General features: G+C 33.4%; 1 protein-coding gene across 1 annotated transcript in view; it reads left to right on the forward strand.

Annotated features, from left to right (window-relative positions):
• Positions 1 to 1855: 1855 nt before the first annotated feature.
• The window catches only part of LOC132558651 (inositol polyphosphate-5-phosphatase A-like), a gene marked incomplete at its 3' end in the record, with an annotated part of 35793 nt that continues 18162 nt past the window's right edge, over positions 1856 to 19486 (forward strand). The window contains exons 1-3 of the mRNA XM_060223246.1: positions 1856 to 2076; positions 8339 to 8380; positions 9193 to 9293. Of these exons, the coding sequence (XP_060079229.1) occupies positions 2014 to 2076; positions 8339 to 8380; positions 9193 to 9293 (206 nt within the window). The remainder of the gene's footprint in view (positions 2077 to 8338; positions 8381 to 9192; positions 9294 to 19486) is intronic.

The following is a 19486-nucleotide window of genomic DNA, read 5'->3' on the forward strand; positions in this document are numbered from 1 at the left end:
GACAATTCAAATCTTCAAAGCTTTCTAGACTTATGGAATGTATTTTTGAGTAAGACTTTTTAAAATGATGCAGTACTTCCGGTTATATAAATTTATTTCCCTATCGACTGTGAATGTTTTTCGTTAGATGCCTAAAATACATTCATATATATCCTGTTAAACTGCAATTTAATATTTTACTAATACAACGAACGAAATTTAAGACCTATACAAGAGATGAGTTGTCCCGACCGTACGGCCAAGTTCTATAGCTTTTGCATATTAGTTAGCGAAACTTAGGCTGACTTGTGACGTAACTGTCAGTCAAGAGTTCTACACAAAAGCGCGTTTTGGACAAAATACACCAGATCATTATAATGTTTGTTATGATAAATTATTTGAATCTTAGGTATCTGCTGACTCAGGTTTTCTTTTGGGAAGATCTTGAGTGCATTTTGGGAGATACATAAAATCAAATGGTTGACTTAATCATCATTCCTGGAAATGGTTTGACCCGAACAACTAATTTCTCTGTGAAATTACTTTCATTGTTTTCTTCTACGGTATGCTAACATTATGAAGCAAAATTCCTGGCGCGGATCCATGATTTTGGGTTAGATCGGGCACGTATTCTTTAAAATGAACAATCTCCTAACACATCTTTTTAAAGTATAGTGTCCGACATCGAATTTCCGCTTTCCCCGTAATACAAAGAAATGAAGTCCCATGTATTGGGACAGATGATCGGCATTTGTCTGTGACCAGGTGCGTAACCAATCGGGGCCCATTAAAGAGCTTATAAGAAATTACGTCGCTCTACATGAAAGGAGACCCATTGTCCTTCGACTTTCAAATGCAGAGTTCTTGCTGCCCGTTGCAGTTGAAAACCACCTCTTGGATTCTGACTGGAAAAATGACTGTCTTCTTGTCGCTATTTATTGAGAAGAAAAGAAATTATCCTTTACGTAAATTTTGTACCCGTATGTGTCGGTTTTTCTCGGTCTATAGTGTTATGTTTAGGTTTGGGTACAAACGGAAAAAAGTCTACAAAAGAACTCCTTGGAATTGTCCAACCAAATTTCACAAAAGTTTTTGTTGATGCTATCTTATCCTGATTCTGTCAGGTCAACTAGTATTGATCATGATAACAAACATGACCGACCGTTGGAAAATTTTAAAATTACCTAATACCCGACTATTGTTCTGATTTTTTTAAAAAAAAAATCAAGTTTTGGACTAATTTGGTTGAAATAATGTTCAGACACAACGTATGAAATTATCTAAATACATACAAAATTTATCACGCCGGATAGATAATTCATACAAATGAGTTTATTAAAGTCTTTTCCTTGATGACCCTTTACACCATCCCTGTGATTCAAGTGCCGTATACCTATAAGCTTGTGTGACAAAATTTCAGTTTATTATTCTTGTCAATAGCTATTCACTTTATAATTTTTAGGGGATGGAGCGCAATTGGATACGCCATTGAGCAAATTGTTAAGTGATTTACTTAACAGAACGTAACATCGGGAAAGGCAACAATGTTAAACATTTTGGTGACATTGCCGAAAATTTGGTAACGCTGTTCCCTGCTGTCTTTTCATCCTTGTCAATAAAGAGCAAGGCCCCTAGCGACCAAAAGGTGAAATTGCTTTCCAGCACAAAGGCATGTCTTCTATATCTTAACTGCATAAATGTACCGTGTCTGTAATAGAAGCGATCAGTACTTATTTCAATGCTAAATGTCTTCAAATCCATGTTCATCTATTACGTTACCACAAGAGTGATTCCCCTTGTGGCGCTTTTCCGTTGTTTACCAGAAGTGACGTCAAAGCAAGCTCTGCTACTTCAGCCGAAGCAAATGAACCTGTCAGTTTGTGGAAATTACACGACCTGCAGTTCAGCCTGTTGACATTTGCCTCCAAAAAATGGATAATCAGTTGATTTGATGAATTGTGTGATATATGCTGGTGTTGATATGACGATTTTATAAATTGGAGCTGTCTGCTTGGGCAGGTGTAACTGGCCGCGATGGACGGACCATACACTCGAGTTTTACTTATTAGCGCAAATGTTGGTTCAATTTTTGAAGATGTAAGTATAATACTTAGCAAAAGAATTGTCGATAAAATGTAATGTAGTGTTTTTCAGCATTTTTTTCATGACAGTATACTATGTAATCTTTCATGACAATAATAAGAGACTACATGCCTGTGTATTGTTCGGCAATGTTTACAAATACAGCTGTGCATACCCTGCTATGCCAGAAGGCCTCTGTTGTAATGAAGGGCAGATCTTCTGTTTACTGTCTATCGACTCCCCGTAAACAATTCAGCGTGTAGACTTATCTTAATTGCAAAAGTATCTGCTAATGTGTAAAGTCAGTGGACGCCCTGTTGTGAGGGTTCAGCGACCTGTGACATGCAGCAGAATTACTTGTATGTGTTCATGATGAAACAAATCTAAGCTTAAACATTTACCTACTGTACGGTTCCAGTGTGAATGTAAAAAATAATGTCATTGCATTAAAAATTATGGCAAATGCTGTCCATTGAGATGTCGTGATCCCAAATAAAGTAACAAATTTGAAAATGCTGTAATATAATTTAGAGCATAACTGTATTGTTACTTACAAACATTGATACAGCTACAAACAAGACTATTACAGGTACAATATTGCAATGTTCAGCACTAAGTTATTGATTTGTGTAAACCAATCTACACCAGGTTACCATAAGTTTACCATCTAGAATGAATGCAGATGATGATTAGCTATTTCTTAATGAAATTTTTTGAATGAACAGTTTTTAATCATCCTAGCATGGCCATGGTAGGGAACATGGTCTATTATGTGATTTTTTTAAAGCTTTTAAAAAAATTGTTTTTGCTTAGAATATGTAATTAAAAACTTGTCAAGGTTGCAATTTTTTTGTATTTACTATATAACAGTCAAACACATTCGGGTAATATCTAACTAAGACTGGTTGTCATTCTGAGCTATGTGGCTTATCTGGGTACTTGTGACAGTAAGTACGCGTTCATGTTATAACAAAAATTAAGACAAGTTAGTCAAAACAGCTTTAATATAAATATACAACTGTTTTGTTAAATACAATTAACAGTATCAAAACTGTGCATGAGACATTTTAAAATGTAAATATATTGTATTATGTCATACAAGTTTGCACATTGAAAGATATCCTAAAGCTATTGATTGACATTTTAAATGCTCAAAGGAACTTCATTTCTTTGTCAGATCAATAGGCAACTTACACTTGTTTCTCTTATTGATTTGCCTGTAAATGCCTTAATTTTCAAAATTAGAATTTTGTAAATGAAAATATTATTAAAATTGAATGATATAGGGATTTATAATAAACACCAACAGGTTATAATTTTTAAATACTGAAAGCAGTAATTTTTTAACTCACAAGATTGCCAAGGCACTGCAAACACTGACCATTTCCTGGAATTAGTATCCCTTTACAAAATGATAAGGAAAGTAAGCTTTGGTACAGTTTTATACTCAGTAATTGAATATCCATATTCTACTGATTGTAATCGATGTGATGTGTTAACATGTGTCATGCAAAGTAGTTGATGTCATTTGTTAAATATTGTAAATTATTGAAATCATATTTTCAAAAGCATAGAATCTGTTTACATTTGTAACATGTGTAATAGTTCTAAATAAAACTTTTAAAGAATACTTTGATTGGGTTTTTGAAAGCAACATTACTTTTTTAATAAATAAAGATAAATGCTGGTATTTGCATTGATCACAGTAATGACAATAATTAGTCAGTCAATTATAACTTTGCTACTTATCCCATGCAAGAACAGTGAAAGAAACTGACATAGGAAGACTTCATAAATATCATTCAGGACCTCATTACCTATACACCAGAATATATCAAAATCACAGGCAGATTTTTACTCAAGAAATTTTTTGTCAAAGTTATTTTGGACTTAGTTCAAGGTCAGTGGGTCAATGGTCAGTGAGACTTTGAAGGAGTAAAAATGCCAATTTTCTCCAAAATATTAACTTTTTTATATGTAACTGAAATATGTCACACAAAACACCACAACCTTAACCAACATTTTGTCCGAGTGTCAAATGCAGTTTATTTATGGGCATGCTTTTTTAGTTTTAAAAGAAATTCAACTACCAAGAGAAACTTGAACTCGGATGACTTTCAAGGCCCAGTAGGCCTCTTGATAATAATGACAGTGATAAGTAAAAAAAGTGAGACCTGCAACACATTTAATTTTTGATAAATCATCTAAAAATGAATTTGTGTGTGATCAGAGATCATCCTAAATAACTGATAAAATTACATGCAAGTCTTGAATCCTACACTTGAAGAATTGTGACGGAAGTAATGGAATGTCTGGAACTACTTAAATTTAACATTGTTGGACTCATTGTTTTAGTAAAAATGTTAAATAGGACTAGGGAAAATAAACTGTATACTGATCAATGAAATAATGAAATCATGTGTGATTAATAAAAGATCATCCAAAATTATAAATTAGTGTGAAATTTTTTGGATCAACCGGAATATTCAATACTGTGTTATGAATGAGATCATCCTTTATTCATCTGATCAAACACCACCACATTTGTAAATACATGTTTGTATTCTTCATGCCTTGCAATAATTGCTGGTGTGTAGGAGTAAGTTTTGCTAGTATTGGCTAGGATTTTTAAACTGATCTTTATCATGATAATATCTTGTATCTCTCTAGTGCAGTGTAGGTTTCATGTATACACTGTAATAAAGGTACTGATATAATGTATGTACATGTACTTTTCACTCGGAATTTATGGTCTATCAATACAAGGATACATGTACTATAATCCAGTGCCACAGGTCATATTTTGACAAATTCACGATTGCCTGTTTGAAATGTTACCAGTTCAATTAACACCTAGCACTTGTCAGGTCTGACCTGGTTTATGTTAAAAAATTAATTATCAAAGAGTGTTGTTATATATAGTAACCTCTACATGTAATGTGCCAATTACGTGCAGTAAATATATATGTAAATACACATCTACTCCTACACACCAGCTATAACATCTGAACTGTCTACTTGGGCTTCCTGTGTTCATTAGCATGATTCTGTTTAGTTACCTTATATTGAGTATTGAAGTAAAGTAGTCCTGTACATATTGGGAAAAGAAAAGAATGATTATTGAAAATAGACTATGTAGTCACTGTCATTATCACATAATTTTAGTTACCAGTAGTTTTACTTAGAGAAACTGGTTACCTTTGTAAAAAAAAAAAACTATTTTTGCTTCTTTCATATACATATACCATATAACTGGTAATGAGCTCAGGGAGCCAAGACATAAACTATTGACAGATAAATCTGGTATCTATTTCTAATATTTTGTTGTTTGAACTCATCCAAATTTGAGAATGGAAGTGATATTTGAAATTGTTACATATATGTAGAGTTTAAGTTTGAGTTTGCTATCAGCGTTTAAATCTTGATCTATTGAAATATATGTACACAGAGGTCATAGAGGGAGCATTGGGTAAATAGTAACTTGTATACATGTAGTTGTACATGCTGTATATCATGTGTGGCCATGTATTGACATCCAACTCCAGTGCATGTGTAGGTGGATGTAGCTTGAGGCTGCAACTACTGCATATGTATCAGAATATCATCAGTAAAGGTATCAATGGTGACATGTTTTGTCAGAGTTAGTGAATCAAATTATACACTGCATATATTTGTATAGATTAATAGATTATATACAATGGAGCCTCAATAATCTGGACACCTTGCACTGGACAATACTCATCTGGATTATTTTCGACCCTCTAAATTTAGTCAATGGACCAATCTATCTGATTTTAGAACAATGAAGCATTATTATGATTCTTTTCATGGCTGCCCATTTATGTTGATAGTATTACTATTATTTTTAGAAAACATTTGTTATGGGCTAATAAATTAGTTAGTTAATAAATTAGCCTATACCAGGTGTTTTCTAAATTAATTAATTTTAAGGTTGAAGTTTGTTATTGCTGTTTCTTGAAGAATTATCATGGTCAAATTACAGATATCAGTTTACTAGTGACCAGTGCATATTGTTACTGTGAATAATGTTACATATCTATAGAGCCAAAATGTTGACTTGTATTATCAGTATTAATGTCAACTGCACTGTGGTTATGTTTCTATAAACTAAGTCTCATTCAAATGGATACCTAGTGAAATGTCAATGTTACAAGGTGATGATAAAGTACTTCTTAGGTCAGTATTTCTAATTGGAACCATGACGTAATAATGATATTCATTCAGCTATGAACCCATGCATATGTTGGTTTATCAAATGGTGAAGATCCATCCATATGTTACTGCTGTTAATTCATTAAAATGACAAACCAGTGTTATCTCATTGTCCTGTAATAAGCCATCCAGTTGGCTTATGTAAGTATGGCTCCTGGGCTTATTGCAGGTAAATTTGTATGATTTTCTTATAAACAGTCGCAACAACATTTTGATGTTTTACGAGAGTTATTCAGGATATATGATAAATGTCTAGGAAATGGAAAAAGTCACAGAAGTCAGACACAATTTTCATTTTCTGACTCATTTTCTTCCTCTTCATGCTGATGAAGATTCAGTGCTACATTTTCACTTTTCATTGATTTTGCTATTTCGTAGTCATGAATTTGGCCAAATTTAGAATGGCTGGTTGTTAGATTGTCAACATCTATGATGTGCAGTTTTGATTAGCATCGTTTGTAAATATATGTGATGTATGAACCCCATTAAAATTTGGGCTTGTTTTATGTATATGTGCAGACTTAACAGTATATTTGATTTGTTTTTCTTGAATAAATTAGGTTATTAAATTTTGTATTTCTAAATTAAAATATTATTCGTATCAAATATTGTAGTGGTTTGCATTTAGTAGCAATTGATTTTGAATACTCGGGGCAAGTGGTATACAGTTTGTGTAAATATATTTGGAAGTGGCATAGTTAGGAAATATGTACACTGCTGTCAGACTTTGATAGTGATTGTTATCTTCAGATCAGTATAGAACCCTGCTTACTCAGATATAAGATTAACAATTTGTTCAAATTTTACAATATTTTTTATTCTCAGCAGGTTAGAAGCAACTGTGCTATGTATCATCTTAAGTAAGATAACAGGTTATCAATCTTTAACAGGAAGACTTTGGTATACGTGACTATACATGGAAAATAACAAGAAGGCTCTGATAATAAAAATTTTTACAAGGGGAGATATATGGTATAGTGATAATGATATATTTGATGGAGAAAATGCCAACTGGACATATTTACTACAGGAGAGATTTAGAGCTCACATGCTGTTAACGTTTTCAAAAAACCTCCTCTTTACAATACAGATATACATGTTTGTGCCTTATTTATGGCATCTTTGGATGACCTTCCAATAAATTAAGTCAAGTGATAAAAACAGAATTGAGGTAAATAGCTGTACAGCATAAATAAAACCAAAAGTATTTTCATGATCTGCACTATCATCTGCAGTAATCAAAAGGATTATGATTTACATATGTTAAAAGATTGGAAATAGTATTTTGAATTATATTGTGATAAACAGGTTCACATATATTCAGGCAACATGATAATATATATAAGAGACTGTTTTCAAAGAATGACCCATAAAAATAATATATTGCAGAACTGTGTAGCATATCTCAAAAGCAATTGTGCCCTAAACCCTCATTTTCCTGATTCAAACTTAATTTGATCAGCAGTATTTTATTGCATTGGTTTGTGGCCCCATGATTGGCTGATATGTAGGTGAGTTGTTGAAAAGCTGTTAAAAAAGTATGTAATAAATATATGTTTCTGCTGAGAAAATCTAGTACTTGTAGTCTTTAATGATATGCTCTTAATCAACTGATATTATTTTATTTCTGCTACATATCAGCTAACTTTGTTATTAAAAATCTAATGTTTGAATTTACTAACTGATTTTGTTACTAATGTTTTACATATATGGGCAGTGTGAAGTGATGACATTTGGTATTAATTAATAATTTAGATTAGAAGATTTTATCTCTGAAAGTAATTGAAAATTTGGAATAGCAATTATATTGCATTGCATCAATGTTGACACGTGTTTATGGAGGCAATTATTTTGAAGACAGAACTGCCGTAGATTATATGTATATGAAATTACCAGTCTATTTGCTACAAATGCAATTGTATATCTGAATGATGTGATTTTGATATGATGGAAATAGTTATTTCAGACCCTTAAAGCTGCAATTTTACTTCACATCCCCAATTTGTATTACTTTCGTGGATTTAATTTCCGTTTTCAATTCCAGCCTGACCATATGCTGAAACTATGGCTGTCAGAATTCCTGAAGGTAAGAGGCTGTTGGATAGCTATGATTATTATGGTGAACATCTAGGTATTGACTAAAAGCCTTTAATTCATTTCATCCTAAAAGCTCTACACTGATAGAAGTAATTAAAGATAGAAAATTGTTACTGTTTAGATAATGTTATTTCAAACTGCAATTAAGTTGAGGGTTATGGTGTATGTACAGTGTAACTTATAGTTCTGAGTTTTATGCGAGTGTGTAGTTGAGGAGGTATAAGTTTATTTATCAGAGTAGCAATATTTAATAAGCTACAAAATTTAATGGAATGCTGGATTTCAAGGTTGATTTTGGAGTAGTAGTGAATATAAAATGGGTGGCTGAGTTTTGAGTAATATTAGTATTACTTGAACACTAAGAAGTAAAAAAAGAAACTGATAGTTTTCTGTATTCATAGTTTTGACTTCAACTTTGAAAGAATGTACAGTGTCCTATTTAAATGTGTAAAGTAATAATGAGTAAAAAATATTAAAAGAAAATATATTTATGACATTCTGGTCCGAATTAATTGCAATTTTATCGTTTTCAAAATGGGAGCTAGCTTAATGTTTGACCATAAAACTGCTGGTCTGTAGAAGTCTGTAGATAACAATGGTTGGATGGATGTTTGATTAACTGTTACTCCAGATGCAAATGTGAATATCGGAAACTACATATAGTCTCATGACAACATGGGGCTTATGGTTTAGATAGACCATGTCAGGATGTACAGAGTTAATGAGTGTGTCTTTAACAACTATAAAGCTATCCTTTGTACCCTAGAATATTTTTACAGTGGTATGCTACATTTGTTTCAGACCGTACAACATTATGAGCCTGGCCTGCTGGCTCTGCACTGCCAAGAAGTTGGTGGTAAAAACTATGAAGCTTCCATGCAACATGTGAACTCTTTTGTGAAGTAAGTAACATGGCAGATATTTATCTTCTGAAGGTACACTGACAGAGGTTTATAACATATATTGATTATACTCTACCCCCCTCTGGTATCATCCTGTCTGTCCCTCTGGAGAACTCGTATACTGGTGAAATGTTCCAATGAAATATTTCATATCAATATAAAATGACCATATGTAGTTGTGCATTTTTTTCCCCTGAAATTTTGGTTTTCCTGGAAAGTGGCCATCTGAAAGGGGAGCAGGGATAGATATTCACAGAATGACAGTTCTGGTTTCCACTTTATACATGGTCAGAACTCTTAAACATATTGTAACACGGTATGGTCATCCTTCATGATCAGTATGAAGTATATGTATGTATATATAGATAATATGTACAATATTTCACCTCTGATGGTCACTCTAAGCAGTATTTAATAAGGTATTCAACATATATATTAACATTGAATGAACATTCTCAATGATCAGTGTTTGGTATATTTGCATAAGTAGAGTTACAAAATTCATCATAATTTTGGTTGGTCAGTCAATGATCAGTGACCTAGAGTTATGAATGTTGAGTTCGGGTATGTTGTATGTAAACTTGTAATGAATTCACTATGGATAATAAGGTATTACAGAATTAGTTGCCAGCTGGTCACTCAATGGTCGATGTTCTTGTAATGTTTACAATATAGCCAATGTTTCACAGCGATATATATATATATATATATAGGGTTTTACAAAATAAATTAAGGTTTTGAGTGAACACTCCTTGTCAGTTTTATGAAAAGTACTCAAAAATGGTTAGTGTGATATTGATGTTTTTGACATATGCATAATGCTATACAGGATGTGTATTTAATGATCCTCAGTTAAAACATTGAGTGACAGCAACAATATTGTTAGTTCTTACAGTAACAATGAGTATAACAGAGTGTAATTATTTCATGTGTTTGTGTGTAATCATTCACATGATCTGTGCCCTATACCAAAATTCATGCAGAAGTATAGCCTTTATGAATGCAGTTTTCTGTCATTTTAGAGGGCTATTACTACCAGAGTTGTCATCTTTTAAGACTTCAATGCACTCTGGGAGAATTGAAATTTTCACTTCGAATTCTTTGAGTGAAAATATAAAAAAATTATTGCTTTCACTCTGTCAAAATACCTTTTAAATTTTCACTGTCAAAATGTATATTCTACTATGAAAAATTGTTATAAATGTATTCATAGGTGTTGTCACTCCATGGATAAATGGCCTAATTTTTTACAAACATTGAAATATTGGTACTGGTGGTTTTGGTTCCTGTACAGATATTGTAGTGTTGGTACTAGTGAGGTTGTGTCCTGTACAGATATTGGAGTGTTGGTGCTAGTGAGGTTGGGTCCTGTACAGATATTGTAGTGTTTGTACTAGTGATGTTGGGTCCTGTACAGATATTGTAGTGTTGGTGCTTGTGAGGTTGGGTCCTGTACAGATATTGTAGTGTTGGTACTATTGAGGTTGGGTCCTGTACAGATATTGGAGTGTTGGTGCTAGTGAGGTTGGGTCCTGTACAGATATTGGAGTGTTGGTGCTAGTGAGGTTGGGTCCTGTACAGATATTGTAGTGTTGGTGCTAGTGAGGTTGGGTCCTGTACAGATATTGGAGTGTTGGTACTAGTGACGTTGGGTCCTGTACAGATATTGTAGTGTTTGTGCTAGTGAGGTTGGGTCCTATACAGATATTTGAATACCACTGGTAGTGGTATTAGATCCGGAAAAGTTCATTATCTGTTCCTGAAGGCAAGACTGGGTTTGTTGGTGTTTGGTGTAAACAAACATGAATGTATACATTGTCTGTATACCTTTAGATATATCAACATATGTAATTAATTTCTTGCCTTACTTTTCAGACTTATAAATACTATCCTCAATCTTTACAGTGTGCCGTTATAGCAGCACACCCAGTGACTTGTGTACAAATACTTGTGTATATTGATCTTACAGAAAAGAACAAGTACAATGGTTTCATTAGGTCTTATTCTGCAATTAAAACACTGATGGAACTCTCATCATCATATATAGGCGTTAATAGCCATCCATGTTCCAACTGTATTTATATGCACTTAACTGCCACAACTAAAGGGGCCATGTGCAGGGGAATTACATATAATGTGAGGAAAATTAGAACCTTTTTTTAGGGCCTCCATATAAAGGAGACCAAATACCCAAGCTAACGAGGCTACATACAAGGGAGACCAAACACAAAAAATAAATGGGTTTATTCAGTAGCGACAAACACAAATTAAATAGGCGATATGGAAGCACATGAAATGTCATAACACAAAATAAAGGTCCTCTGATAATACAGAGGAGAGTGGAGCCAAAACATAGCCATCTTAGGATATGATATCTTATGAGTGTTAAAATGACACCATTCCTGATCTAATCTCGAGTATACACATGAAAACAAGCATACTTTTCACATTTTTAAATTTAGTCTAAAGTCATTATCTTATCTCCAGTATATGCAAAAAATAAGTATACTATTTCCATTCTTTGATAATTTGAGTCTAAAAGAGATGTAATTATCAACAAAATTAGAAAAAAATAAAATCTGCACCGTTTTGTTCGATATGGTCTGTCACATGGTCTTAGCCAATCAAATCACTTGTTTTTTTATCATTGATTACGTAGAAGCTTCACCCACTTTCAAATCTAGTTGCTGATGTCTGGATCAGGATGTAGGATGTGGAATATAGAAAGGCTGGAAATATTTCTCTGCATGGATTATCTGTCTAAATTGCTGTTTTTTTTAATTCCTAGTGTACATATCTACCTAAATTTCTTCATGTCTGTCTCTGAATGGTAAAGGTATTTGTTCTCTAAAATAGATCAATAAAACAACAAACATTCTGACATTACTGTCAACCTCACTTTTAAACAGAGAAAAGGTTAATTGGAAGATTATCATCAGCATGCTCTCCACTTCACATTTCGATGACACATTTGAGTATGTCATTATCATAAAATTCTCCAATGTTGACTTGTATATGGGGGATTAGATCATGAAAATTATCCAATTACAAAACATATTAAATAATCATCATTTTTCAATTAACGTTTAATCTCTTAGTTCTTGATAATTCTGTGTTAAATGTTTTTTCAGTAAAAGTATGGTATACCTATATAGTATATTTAAGTGAACCATTCCCATCCTACTGTACATATGTTAAAGATTCAGCACATTCTACAGAGGAATGAAAATAAGAAATTACTTGGCAGTTGTCAAACTTTTCTAATTAGCATATATCTGTATAGGATATTTAGCATTTTGATGCATAAAACCAGATTGACATTTTGGTGTATGTTGCCAATAGGACTGTACTGATTGGCAGCACTTAGGTTTGTTGTAGAAGGTAGGATAGTGATCACCACATGGTACTAGACTTACCACTGACATTTGGAGGGAGAGTTAAGGATCAAGCTACAGTAAGGAAAACTCACTTAATAACGTACCAGGTTTTGATATAATGTACAATAATTTCATAATGATGATGGATCGGTAATCAAGTAGATTATGTGTGTAGGTTCATACAGCAGACAGTACATGACAACAACATGGTAGTTCATACAGAATCCTTGTACATTTCATTAAAATAAATAGTGAATGGTTTAGGTTTATTGGTATATATAGTTCTCTATGGAAAAGTTTGAGAGGTCTTCCAGGGTATAGACAACCCTGGGTGACACAGTCAGGAATTCCTTTCCACAAGTGTAGACAACCCTGGGTGACACAGTCAGGAATTCCTTTCCACAAGTGTAGACCACCCTGGGTGACACAGACAGGAATTCCTTTCCACAAGTGTAGACAACCCTGGGTGACACAGTCAGGAATTCCTTTCCACAAGTGTAGACAACCCTGGGTGACACAGTCAGGAATTCCTTTCCACAAGTGTAGACCACCCTGGGTGACACAGACAGGAATTCCTTTCCACAAGTGTAGACAACCCAGGGTGACACAGACAGGAATTCCTTTCCACAAGTGTAGACAACCCTGGGTGGCACAGTCAGGAATTCCTTTACACAAGTGTAGACCACCCTTGGTGACACAGACAGGAATTCCTTTACACTGATGTAGATAACCCTGGGTGACACCGTCAGGAATTCCTTTACACAAGTGTAGACAACCCTGGGTGACACAGACAAGAATTCCTTTACACTAATGTAGATAACCATGGGTGACACCGACAGGAATTCCTTTACACTGATGTAGACAACCCTGGGTGACACAGACAGGAATTCCTTTACACTGATGTAGACAACCCTGTGTGACACAGACAAGAATTTCTTTCCACAAGTGTAGACAACCCTGTGTGACACAGACAGGAATTTCTTTCCACAAGTGTAGACAACCCTGGGTGACACAGTCAGGAATTCCTTTCCACAAGTGTAGACAACCCTGGGTGACACAGTCAGGAATTCCTTTCCACAAGTGTAGACAACCCTGGGTGACACAGACAGGAATTCCTTTCCACAAGTGTAGACAACCCTGGGTGACACAGAATTCCTTTACACTGATGTAGAATGGGTAACACCTCCTTTACACAATGTAGACAACCCTGGGTCAGGAATTCCTTTCCACAAGTGTAGACAACCCTGGGTGACACAGACAGGAATTCCTTTCCACAAATGTAGACCACCCTGGGTGACACAGACAGGAATTCCTTTCCACAAGTGTAGACAACCCTTGGTTACACAGACAGGAATTCCTTTACTCAGATGTAGACAACCCTGGGTGATACAGTCAGGAATTCCTTTACACTGATGTAGACAACCCTGTGTGACACAGACAAGAATTCCTTTCCACAAGTGTAGACAACCCTGGGTGACACAGTCAGGAATTCCTTTACACAAGTGTAGACAACCCTGGGTGACAAAGACAGGAATTTCTTTTCACAAGTGTAGACAACCCTGGGTGACACAGACAGGAATTCCTTTACACTGATGTAGACAACCCTGGGTAACACAGTCAGGAATTCCTTTACACTGATGTAGACAACCCTGGGTGACATCGACAGGAATTCCTTTACACTGATGTAGACAACCCTTGGTGACACCAACAGAGAACTCCTTCACACAAGTGTCATATCCACTTGAATACATGATAAGGTTTCTCTTAAATGGAAAAGAGCATTGAATTTTTTTTATGTGTAGTGTAATTTTGATTTGATTTTGTATTGACTTAGTGTAAATTGCAAAATTTTAAATAAAATATCCCCCCAAATTACTTTTTAAGCAGTACCTTCAAGTTCACATCTGTGAAATTATCAATTAAATGACCTGAAGGGACAATTTTTGTGTCATTTAAATGAATTAAACAGTTTTTATAGTCATACAGCTGTGACACAGAATTAAGATATAAACAGAGCTGTACGTTGTTCTGTATAAAAACTGACTCTGTTGGTGAACTTGTATGAATGTTGTAGCTTGTATTGATTAAGCTGAAACCTGCTACTGGCACACCAGATAAGGAATAGAAATTCTACTGTTTAGTGGAAACTACCTTTTCTATGCCTAAGTTAACACCATTCTCAAAAGTCATGCTATTGGAACATACAAATGACAAAATCATTATTTGATTTATTCATGCTGAAAAAGACGATAAAATTGTCTTCAATTTATTCCTTTATTTAGTACTCTGACTAGCATTGACTGCATCCCTGGACCCTGTGCTATTTCATTCACAGATATTTTTCCATGAAGATGCTATCTAAATAAAGCTTAGTTCATAATATTGTCTGTCTGATAATGTGTCTTTAAATTATAAAACATATCTACAGTTTTCCACAATCAGTACAGGGTGTATCCATACCAGTACCAGACAATGCACTAACACAGTGTTCTGTGTTTAAAGTACAATCTTATAATGGTAATAAGGTTCTTCCTCTGAATGTGAAGTTTGATGATCTTAATGTACTTGTACTTAATATTAATTGTTTATAATTCATATAAAAGTAATTGGTTACATAACTTATATCCTCACTTTTCCCTTGAAATTGAGGAAGAGTATCAGTATATATTTATACTGTTGATATCAGTACATATTTATACTGTTATTATATATTTATACTGTTAGTATCAGTATATATTGGTATAGTATATATATTGTTGTAGTGTCAGTATATATTTATACTGTTATATATATATTTATACTGTTGTTAGTGTCAGTAAGTGTCAGTATATATTTATACTGTTGTTAGTGTCAGTATATATTGGTATCGGTATATATGAATACTGTTGTTAGTGTATATTATACTGTCAGTATATATTCATACTGTTTGTATCTGTATATATTTATACTGTTAGTGTCAGTATATATTTATACTGTTAGTGTCAGTATATATTTATACTGTTAGTGTCAGTATATATTTATACTGTTGGTATCAGTATATATTTATACTGTTGGTGTCAGTATATATTTATACTGTTGTTAGTGTCAGTATATATTTATACTGTTAGTGTCAGTATATATTTATACTGTTAGTGTCAGTATATATTTATACTGTTGTTAGTATAGTATATATTTATACTGTTAGTGTCAGTATATATTTATGCTGTTGTTAGTGTCAGTATATATTTATACTGTTAGTATCAGTATATATTTATACTGTTGTTAGTATCAGTATATATTTATACTGTTAGTGTCAGTATATATTTATACTGTTTGTATCAGTATATATTTATACTGTTAGTGTCAGTATATATTTATACTGTTGGTATCAGTATATATTTATACTGTTGGTATCAGTATATATTTATACTGTTGGTGTCAGTATATATTTATACTGTTTGTACCAGTATATTGCTATTGACTATATCTGTTTAATGTGGTGTATATATCTTCATGCAGTTTCAAAATTAAGAAAAAAAAATACTAGATTACAGAACAACAAATTGTCTTAAGCTTGAGAGATGCAGCAGGGTTCTGCACATGCTTTACAAAATTGATCAATAGACTGTATGTTCACTGACTTCTCAATATGTAGGGTGAATGAAGAATATTGATCAGCAAATAAGGAGATTGATTATAAAAAGAATTCAAATTGATCTGGTGATTGATACTTCAGTAAGAAGGCAGTATGGATGGGACTTCAGTAAGAAGGCAGTATGGATGGGATCAGTATATGAATGTCCTACCATGTCTAAACACATTGCAGCTTAAAATCAGAGCAGTTTTGGTTAAAGGTATCAAGTCTAGAGGCAATGGTTTAATACAAAAAAGGCTTATACTGCCTTGAAGGACTATATATATCTTTCAAAGTGTGTGGGAAAATATTATGAAACTTAGTGCACATAATCATTGCTTTAACTAGATAGGTTTGCATTTGCAATTGTGTAAAGTTTGTGTATTGCTTGAAATTCTCATTTAATTGTGTACATGTTGAATATTCATTCAGATGTTTATATTGAGAGCTATGATACTACGGTGAAATTACTACAGTGCAGATTTTAACAAACAAGATTTTTTTGGATACTTCACAACTATGAAATGGCTATAACTTAAAGTCAGATTCCTTTGGCTATTAGGGTATTACACACTTCCGATGTGTGTTGACTTTGAAGGTTGAACAGTAAAGGTTCACTGAGAATGGTTTGTCTACTTTGACATGGAACATAGGAAGTCATCTTTCACCCAAAGGCTGTGATGTAGACCTTTGGCATTACAGAATCATCTTCATTATCTGATGGCCACAGTAAGAGTGAGGAGGGTGGTGATGGCAGAGGCTCTGTCTGCAGGCATCATCTTTGTGTGGTGGGTCATCACTACTAGCCCTTCAACCCTTTCAGAGACCCAATCAATACAATGTATTGTCTGCTTCACAAAATGTGTGTGGGGCGGAGGGAGGGGAAGGGTGGAAGGAATGGGGAGGGGACCCAGGAGCAGAAACTTCTATGTAGAGATATCCACCCTGTTGATTTGTGTACCATTTGAGAGATGTTTGGAATATGTTTTGTAGATTTTGATATAGGAACATGCTACTGGATTTTAGTTTATGAAGATCAATGATTATACTATAAGGTACAACCATCAGGGATAGAAAGAAAATAAAACCAAAAATAAAGCATTATAACATGTAATCAAGATTAAAAAAGTTTTGATATTTAAGAAAACGATTTGTTGGGATGGGTGTGTCTAAACACTTTTGTAATATTTAATGAGGATGAATGGCATTCATACTGATTACTAAATCAAAGTATTTTATCCCTGAAGCTTGCTGCCTCTCTGTTCAACAAACTTGACCTATTGATAGCACAGCCATTCTTAAAATATCCTTTTTTGATATAGGGTCAAACCTATAAATGGTCAAACCTAGAAATATACAATACACCTATACAGATTTTAAAACTGTCATTGGGTCTAATATCCTCCAGTAGAAATGATCACAGAAAGCTATGTTAGATATACTGTAAAACCATGCATATGTTTGTCTTTTATGTAAACAGTACCAAACAATATTGATTTCTGTAACTGTAAGACATAAATTTAAGCTACAGATTCATTTTTCAAGAAGCATGAAGTTCTACTCTGTAATGCAGCTAAAACTTCATTGAATAATGTAATATGACTTGATTTATGAGTGTGTGAGTGTGAATTTAGTGTTTATGAATTTAGTGTTTATGAGTGTGAATTTAGTGTTTATGAGTGTGAATTTAGTGTTTATGAGTGTGAATTTAGTGTTTATGAACATGAATTTACTGTTTATGAGTGTGAATTTAGTGTTTATGAGTGTGAATTTAGTGTTTATGAACGAGAATTTAGTGTTCCTGAGTGTGAATTTAGTGTTTATGAGTGTGAATTTACTGTTTATGAGTGTGAATTTACTGTTTATGAGTGTGAATTTACTGTTTATGAGTGTGAATTTAGTGTTTATGAATGTGAATTTACTGTTTATGAGTGTGAATTTAGTGTTTGTGAATGTGAATTTAGTGTTTATGAGTGTGAATTTAGTGTTTATGAATTTACTGTTTATGAGTGTGAATTTACTGTTTATGAGTGTGAATTTACTGTTTATGAATGTGAATTTACTGTTTATGAGTGTGAATTTACTGTTTATGAGTGTGAATTTAGTGTTTATGAGTGTGAATTTACTGTTTATGAGTGTGAATTTACTGTTTATGAATGTGGATTTAGTGTTTATGAGTGTGAATTTACTGTTTATGAGTGTGAATTTAGAAAAGGAAATACAAGAAAATGAAATTCAAGCATATGTGTAATCTTGTTTAGGTGGTTTTGAATTTGTATTCCCTGCACATGCTTCAGATGTGAGGAAGTTTCAGAGCTTGTCCCAATGGCAATTCTTTTCATTATGGTTGTCAGTAGAAAGCATAGTGATTTCTCATTAAAGCTCTTCATAGTTGCTTCACAGAAATTGATTTTCAGTCCCGGTTCAGATCAAAGCTACAGGGATGTAAATGTGCATCTGTTATAATTTTCTGTTTAGGTATTCAGCAGTGATTTTCGCTGGATATTCCTGTGGTAAATTTATTTTTATGATCACTCTGAAATATTTTGATTTAAAATACTTGTGTTTTTATCGATTTTCTTTGCACTGGCTTGTATTCATCATTGTCACAACTAGTGAACATCTATGGAAGGTCATTACTCTACAGCCTGTGTTGTAGGTGATGTTTTTGCCCCCAATAACACTGTTAATGATTCAGTAAAAAGCATTCATTGTATTTTCATTCTAATTTTCCATCAACATGTACAATTAACTAAATTTAGAGTGTTGTGTGTATATTGCCAAGACAATCCAGAAAAATGTTTCATTGGAATTTGTAACAATGGGTTAAGGTCACAAATTTGGCATGTAGTCTTCTGTAATGTTAAGGTCTTAAGGTCATGATGAAAAAATGCTTTTTAAAACTTCAGTTGCAATGTATTTCAAATTTGAATTTGTGGCAAGTCTGTTCTGTTCATATTTTGCATCAGCTTTTTCCAAAGACTAAGTTACTTGAAATCTAGTTGATTAGGTAAAATATAAAGATCTCGTTGGATAAGTGATATGAGAGTGGTGACAGCTGGAGATTGAAAAATTAGCACCATTAGTTTTAATGAGATGCCTTCATATCAAAATACTATTTTTAGATAAATTTGTACACTTAGGTGTAAAGCATAAGGATAGTTATCAAATATACAAGGTTTTTTGGCTACACAACAAACATA

The sequence above is a fragment of the Ylistrum balloti genome, unplaced genomic scaffold (assembly GCF_031769215.1).
Source record: "Ylistrum balloti isolate Yb309-2 unplaced genomic scaffold, AGI_CSIRO_Ybal_v1 Utg370806, whole genome shotgun sequence".
In the NCBI taxonomy this organism is placed as follows: Eukaryota; Metazoa; Mollusca; class Bivalvia; order Pectinida; family Pectinidae; genus Ylistrum; species Ylistrum balloti.